An 8,387-nucleotide genomic window follows, 5' to 3' on the forward strand; every position below is an offset into this window, starting at 1 on the left:
AAAATCGTGCAAATTTTTTTTTTAAAATATTAGAATAAATATTTTATTTAAATCAGTTTTTTAAAAAAATTTAAATTCATAAAATCTATTTGCATTTAATGTGAAAAGATGTATGAATATTTTCGAACTAGGAAGAATAAAATAATATTAAATAAAGTATGAAATATATTTATGAAAAAATTCAAATGTTTGGAAATTATGATGGACGCAGAACGGTGTATTTTGCTTAGTCTTTCCAATTTCATTGTCATATTAAAGCCAACATTACAAGAATTGGGCCATAAGGTTTTAGCCCATGGAAGCCCATAGGTCTTAATGGGCCGCGGATTAAGAAATCAGGGCCCAGAGTCCACCTCCACTTTCTTCTTCTTCAAGCTCAAGAAAACCTCCACGACGGAGCCACCGTGAAATTCTCAAAATTCGAGTGTTCGGCCTCACCGGATTTCTTGGTTCTTTTCTCCGACAATGGAATTTTTTCTCGAAGAAGAAAAACAATTTCATGATCAATGCTCCACTCTGGTTCTGGTTCGTTCGTTCAATTTTTCTAAGCTTCTAGTTCTCGTCGGTTTTTCCTTTCTATCAATTACATCAATCTAGTAGACGATTTTTGCATTGTAGTACTTTTGAGTTGTTTGAATGTCTATGAAGTTCATGAAGGGTTGAAAGGAAAACTGAAATCTAATTTTCACATTTCTAATGTTTTGTTCAATTGACCCTTTTCCTGCCTTCGGCCAGCTACTAATTGCTCGTAGAGGCTTAAAAGGAGGGCGAGGGATTATGTGGCTGATTGTGTTATGTCAATTAGAAAATCTGCTTCCACTGTGCCATATTGTGATTTGATGAGTTAGTTACTTTATATTCCTCTTTACACTACAAGAAAGTTTGTTATGTTTCTACAGTACGTTGTTACTTGCAGTTATTTCTCATTCCTGTAAGGGCTTGTGTCTGCGTTGTTGTAGTATAAATAGATAACTGCAGCTATCTCAGCTTGAGATACCAATGGCAATGAGTTTGTTTTTAGCTTTAAGCTGGAGTTTCAGAGGCAATTCAGATGGAGAGCCCCAGCTCCAGCATTGAAGCATGAAGCCTATATTGATCTACGATTAATTGATATTCAACCGCAATTCATGCAAATTCCGGGCTGCATCCTGCTCAATGTTCAAATAAAGGCACCCAAAACAACCCCTAATGAATTTCCCTTTTAGAATTTGGTCCTACCATTCCTTTAGCCCAGCCCTTCCCTGTCAAACTTGACCAGAAGACTTACATGGTCTGGAATTTGTGATAACGGAACCCACCCAAGCAGTTTCTGAAGAGGCAGCTTGAGCAATAATAGGTATCAGGTCTATGATTTATATACAGAGAAGAGAAAAGGAGGTGCCAAGCACCAACAAGACCTTGTAGCCAATTCGAGAGGGCTAGTTTCTCCTCTCAAAATGCCGAATAGACCTCATGACCCCTTTGCCAGCATTTATTTCATTACCTAGGTAACTAACTACTAATGAAACCCATTCCGCTTTTGCTTTTTGCACAAACATTTATAATATGAGGCCTAATTGATGATGACATGTATGGAAGGTGCCATTGGAGGATTGCGGATTTTCTACTGGACAGATGCACCGTTGAGAAAATATGAATTAGCTACTACCTTTCAAGTATTGAGCACAGGAACAGATACACACTTCTTGAACGAAGGCAAGCATATCTAAGCTTTGCAAGGACTTAGAAAATGAGATGGAGGCAATTGGTGAAACCTTCACGAATGCAGGCCATGTAGATATCTTGAAAGTTTTGGCATTACTTCCGTACCCATATAACTGATAAGCGCCCTATTGGATACACAAGTAGCCTGCATATTAGTTTTACATTTTGATTGGAGTATCAAAGTTTTTCAGTTAAGTTTCAGCTTGCAGAAGCCAAGTTGACGAGCCTTCTAGTAAATAGAAAATTCCAGAAAGTTTAATCGAACATCCTCCAGAAAACAGATGCATGAAGTTGGTGGACCTTCCAACTTAACAACAATATATTCCGTTCCAATTTTCCACATTTCATCAATTGCATTCTAACCTGGCCCAGTCAGAATCCAGGACAATTGAACTAGCTAAAATAGAAAAGTTCAGAGATGCAGTTTAGAAACACAAAGCACTGTTAGATAGGATCTGTAGAAAACTAGGGATGTCAGTACTAGTCAACTACAATCACGTTTATATTAAATTTGAGCATCAGAATCATAATATTCTTGCCTTTTGCTGGAATTTATGGCAGGAAAAAAATGGTAGAATTTTTCAAGGAAAGAAGGTCCCCTTCAATAGAGTTTTGATGCTATAGTTAAATATGGTTGTGACTTGGTGTAAATGTTCTCCCTTATTTCACCACTATAGCTTTACCTTGCTCCTCTCCAATTGGAAAGGTCTTTTGTAACTCCCCTCGGGGTCTTTTCCTTCTTTTGTAATTTCATATTATCAATGAAATTGTTTCTTTTCCTAAAAAGAAAAAAAAATCACCCATTTTAAGTCATATACACTGCAGATTGTATGAATGTTGTAGACCCTTTGGCAGCAAAGTTCGCTGCCTCTGCTGTCTCCTCAATTCATCAAGTCAAAAACTGGGTAAGTCTCCTCCATCGTGGTGCAAACAAGGTTGAGGTTGGAAACCGTATATTTATGCTCACATGACTCACATCCTAACTTCCTTTAACAATCTATCTTTGAAACTCATTTGACAGTCTACTGAAATTTTTAGAACTTGTAGTGTTTATGTTAATCAATTTGTGCTATGAAAATAGAGCATATATTTAATTCCTACTTTCAATCTTCTTTGTTAGGGATCTTTCACCAAGTGAACCTTGACCATGACCATATACCAGCTAACTCCACCTCCAATATGAAGAGACTATATCTGCAATTGTTAATTTGGAGATCCAATGGAAAAATATTTTCCCTATAAATATATTTACAATGTGATAACTACGAGAATAAAGAACCTGGAGTTATTTTGCGTGGCCCCAGATATAAGTAAACGCTTGATACTTATTCTTCTCCTTCTAGCTTTCTTTTGGCATCTCTTATGGGGCAGAGGTCTACAGTCAGATAATTGGCTGCTACTTATAGATGACCTGAAGATTAAACTCCCAACAAAAAGAAATTCTGCACAATAGTAACTATTCATTTCTCTTCCTTTCTCTTTTCCACAAGTAATCTTACCGTCCTTTATTTACCGCCTCGCTGAGCTGACTTGATAACGTTATTTTTTCACTTTTGGCTACAAAAACTACATCCTTCCCCTTCAGATGTAATTTATCAGATGAAAGAAGTCAATGTTGATTAGTAACTTTGAGTAAGCTTCACCAGAAGAGCACCCCCACCACCAATATGAATCAAGAGTTTCCTTACTGTGGCCTCCTGGACCTCATCATAGTGCATATCTAGTCAAGTTTGTTTATGTAAATTTGTGCAGATCCACCTAGGACGTTCATTATAAGTAATCAAACTTTGAGTCAATGTACTGAAAAACTATTTAAATTCAAATTTCATTAAAATTTGTTGTGCTTGCTCATTCTGACTCTAACAGGCCTGTGCATTGCTATGGTCATCATTCTTTTTGTTATAATATAAAAGGCCAGAAGAGCTCAGTTCCAATGTATTAGTTTGTTTTCAAACTGAATTGTGTATTTTATTTTGGTTATTGATTAATTCAGCCAGCATTGTCAATTGGGAATGTGGGGCAGTTAGCAGTGGATCTGTTGGTTTCCTCAATGAGAGCAGCAAGAATTGCTTATTTGGATGACCCTTTTGTTTTACCTTGTATTGGTAACAATGCTTATGAGCCATCTCCTATTGGGGAGCTAGCTCTCCCTCTTGAAGGTCTGTGTTGCTTGCAGTAATTTATTATTAAAATTGCTTCAAGTGGTATTAGAATTTATAATATCAACTTTAACTTCGTTATATCAACTTCTGTCTTTTGGTAACTCCTTTCCAACAAGTTCTCAATGAGTTTATGTTTGTTTTCAGTTTATGAATCAACATCTAATGCATTGACCTTTGTCCAGCAAAGGTCACCTGTGATCAAGGCAAGTTTTAAAATCCCAGCCATATATACATATTTGTTAAAATTGGCTATGTATTTTTGCTTACTCATTCTTCTCACTAATCACGTGTAAAACGTATATAATGCCTTATCGTATATAGAAAATGGTATATTATCCCTTTCAACGAGACTAAAAATGTGGTTAGTTTCTGCAGAAAATCATACAAGAAATATTATACTCTATCTTAAATGATGTTTGAATGATGTTTGTATTTCTCAAAGTATAAATTTACTTTTAGAATGCAGTTCAAGTATCGCTATCGCCAATCCAATTTACACTTAGAGAATGACATAGCAAGGGAAATATACTAGCCTATAGTGTTATCCCTTTATTTGTCATCTCGAGAGGTGATAGTACTGTTCTTTGGTTTGTTAATTCCTTTTCTTTGCTTTGGTGGCGTCAATAAGTATAATTAAATCAGAATATGGTTTGTTCAAGCAGGGGAAAATGGTTGAATTTGCAAAGAACTTGGCTGATTTTATTGCAACTTGCGGGAAGAAGCATGTTGTTCTGCTTTCTAGCTTAGATTTTGGAAGGTGGCAACAAATTGATACGTCAAGGTATATTATTTTGTACCTTCTTTAACATATGTTTGACCCGTACATCTTTAAGGTTCATTTTTCCAGTCACAAAATCTTCTTTGTCACATAAGTACAATGAAGCGATTGCCATAAATATCTAAGCGTTGTCATATAAGGATATGATTATAAGGCTGTAAATTAGCTTGGATGGATGCCATTTGCCAAACCGAAACTCATAGCTTTTCGAAGTCACTTGTAAAATACTTGAATTCCATTGTCTGTTCTTTGCACACAGCAAGCCTGACCGGCTGACCATTTAACTGTCATTCCATAGTTCTTAATGTGGCCTTTTGATGCATATCAGTGGTTCGCAGATACATTATCTTTCTAGCACCAATGATGACGGAACTGATGACAACTGTGAACGAATGGGATGGAGAAGGCTGCAGGAATATGACCCAGGGCAGTCGCGATGGAATTATCTTAGTACTCTAACTGAAGCCAAGACTACACAGGAGGATGGCCCGCCTTTTGATGACGAGTTGGAGGAGGGAGACTACCTTCCAAGTCTACCATTTGCCTCTCTCTTCACTTTTTTGAAGGTACAACCTTGAAATATCATCATCAGACGTCATACATGAAATTTTTCTTTAAAATTTTCTAATGGCACATATGCTTGTTGTGATGTCAAGGCCAAAGGTGTAAAAGTCACCTGCTTATTATGCTATTGTTCAGAAGGAGACAACATACCTGATGCTTTCAATTTGGCTGAGGCAACAGGCAAACTTCTGGGTCTGAGTTCTGGTAATCTTTTGGCTTCATCTGCCAATATTTTCAAAACTTATATATCATTAGTCGGCATGAATCATTTTACTTCTATATTATTGAAGTCCATCTCTTAAGTTTTCATATCTTAAATGATGTGATGACATTATCTTTCTACCTGCTCAATTCACCACAAACAACCATTTTATCATTTTAAATACGGTTTGTACTTGTCAACTTGAGAATAGCTCAACTAGTTTAGGTATATACTCTCAAGCCCCAACCAAAAGGTTAGATGTTCAAATTCTTCCGACCTCATGTGTTGTTGAATGCACTAAGCATCGTTTGCACATTGTTGCAAGTCAAGTACTCATTGTTATCCCTTTGAATCCCTTCCGGGCACGAAATCCTTAAAAGTGGGTTTTCTGGAAGGATTTTGTGGAATCTTAATACTGATTGCTGTAATGCTTTCAAAAGCTGACACTGAAAACCTCGTGTCCCATCTTTTGCTTATTTTCTCTTCAGGTGGTGAAGGCATTAAATGGATAGTCCCCTATTCTTGGAAGTCTGTTTATGGACCACCACCAGATCTGTCCATCTTCTAGACAAGGATGGGTGGAAAGAATCAATATGAGGATGGACTCCTTGCCATGCCAGTTTTGATTAAATGATGCCATAAATGCTTGTCGAAGAAATTGATCTGTAATGTAGAAATGAAAAGGCCTCTCTATCCATTCTGTAACAGGTGAATGCTTCCCACTTTTTAGTTAATTATTCTACTTTAATCCATTTTAAATTAGAAATTTTCTGTCTTGGACTAGTATATTCAAACGGTAATTGCAGGTTTGTTGATTAAAATTGTACTCTTCTTATCCATTTATTTGGTAGATATGATGATACACAAATAGAAGGGGGGAAAATCTAAAAGTGGACAAGCATGATTATTCACTTGTCAAGTTAAGGCTTAGGGTATCAAAGATGCATGGAAGTTAATTTTGAAATGATTAAATCTATTTAGAAACCGTTTTTAATAACTCAAAATCAATTTTGATTGTATTATAAATTGATTTTAAAGAATTAAAGACATGTTTGATGGTGGTTTTGAATACAACAAAGTGATTTTGATTATGTTTGACATTGTGTTAACTGTGTCAAAAAGTCATTTGGAAAAAATCTTAACCGTTTTACCGGTTTGGTAATTTAGATTTTTTTTAAAAAAATTAAAAAATTGTATAAAATCATTTTATCAAATATTATGGTTTTCAAAATCTGCTGAAGAGTAGCTTTCTTTTTTAGATTCCCTAATAATCAAGCTTTTTTACGATAAACAATCTTTTTATATAATATTATCAATTCACTTCTGAACCACCATTAAAGCCTCATAGTTGTTACATGAAATAAATTCAAGATCAATCACGATTAATTCAAGTTTTATTTTTTACTTTATTTTTTGTTAGTCATCATTCATTTTCTTTTTTCAATTGTCATTTTTTTTTCTTCTCCCATTTGCTATCCAAATACTTGAGTGATTTATCTTATTGTATAATTAAATTTTTTTTTTATATTAAATAGATAACATAGTTTTTTTAGTCACATTTTGTCTGTACTTAAATTCAAATAACATTTGTTCATTACAAATATTTTATACAACAATTATTTTTTTTCAACTTTTTATCATATAATTTAAGGAATATCAATATGTAATTTATACTTTTCTGTGGATTAAAATATACTTTGTAATTTAAACTATAAAAATTATAAATAAATAACTCATAACATTTTAATATACTGAAAATTAATAATTAAATAATTAAATAATGTCTAATTAGATCATTATAGCTAATCTGTTGTAAAACTGGTTTGAACTTACCAAACACTATTATCAATTTACCAAATGTCAATTAGTTTTCTTTAATAGTTGATTTTTTTAAAAGCATAGTTATCATCAATTATTTTAAAAGTTACAACAATCTCAAATGGAGCTTTTAACAATTTGCTATGAATTAAATCAATTTGAAAATTTGTGGCATAAAGCAATGCCCGGTTCTATGAAATTGGTTTTAGAAGCTAGTAGGAGATGAATTTTAAAAACTATGTGAATAAACATGATTTTAGTAGATTCATTTGCATTCGGTTCTATCAAACACAAAAGGTGGTTTGAATTATTTTGTAATCATTTGTACGCTCACATAATCAATTCCAAATGTGACCTAATTCTTAGTAGTCAATTGTCCTTTTTTTTTAGTTCAAGAATGCAATGAGGATCGAATCATCGTCTTTCTTTCTTTCTTTTTTTTTAGTAAACTCGACTTAGTTAATTGTGCTATCACGTTGCATCAAACAAATCTAATTATAACTTTGAATTCATATAAGTTTCGATTGAATTACCAAAATATAAATCACACACGAATGATTTAACCTATTAAAGAAACTTGTATAAGTTTAGAACAAATTACATGAAAAGTAAATATTTTGTCTTAAATCATTGACATATGGAGATGAATATGACTAAAGTGTACAAGGCATTAATAACTTTAGTTGATAACTTCAACACATTGAATAGATTCTTAAAGTATAACCATAATCTCTAATATTTACAGAAATTGAGTATCTAAAGATCAAAACAATGGACATTTTAGGTTGAATCCAACCATAATCTCTAACATTTATAGATATTGTTTGAGATTAACCATAACCTCTGTTTACATAGTAGAGGCAAGAGATGATGAATATTCAACTTCTACGACCCTGCACTTTGAAAAATAGGATTCGATCTAAGAAAGATAATAAATCTATCAGTGGATCGTCTATCAATTGGATCTCTAGTCCAATCAACATTAAAAAAAAAAAAAAAAAAAATGCATGCCAAATATAAACTTCTAACAGTAACAAAAATGCCCTTAAGTGTACCATAAATTTAGCTCGATGTTAGAAAAATCACCTCAAGTAGGAGAATGTTTTCATTGACATGATAAATTAGAACAATAATACACTTCTAAAAAAAATATTAGTCA

The 8,387-nt window shown here is 33.6% G+C and overlaps 1 protein-coding gene across 1 annotated transcript; it reads left to right on the top strand.

Annotated features, from left to right (window-relative positions):
* Positions 1-367: 367 nt before the first annotated feature.
* LOC120078767 (proteasome assembly chaperone 2) lies at positions 368-6,231 on the top strand. Its single transcript, XM_039033076.1, has 7 exons — positions 368-525; positions 3,698-3,863; positions 4,011-4,069; positions 4,529-4,647; positions 4,973-5,210; positions 5,301-5,412; positions 5,899-6,231. Exons 1-7 carry the CDS (start codon positions 466-468, stop codon positions 5,976-5,978), a joined length of 834 nt encoding a protein of 277 aa, XP_038889004.1. The 5' UTR covers positions 368-465; the 3' UTR covers positions 5,979-6,231.
* Positions 6,232-8,387: the final 2,156 nt, after the last annotated feature.

The sequence above is a fragment of the Benincasa hispida genome, chromosome 5, assembly GCF_009727055.1.
Source record: "Benincasa hispida cultivar B227 chromosome 5, ASM972705v1, whole genome shotgun sequence".
Lineage (NCBI taxonomy): Eukaryota > Viridiplantae > Streptophyta > Magnoliopsida > Cucurbitales > Cucurbitaceae > Benincasa > Benincasa hispida.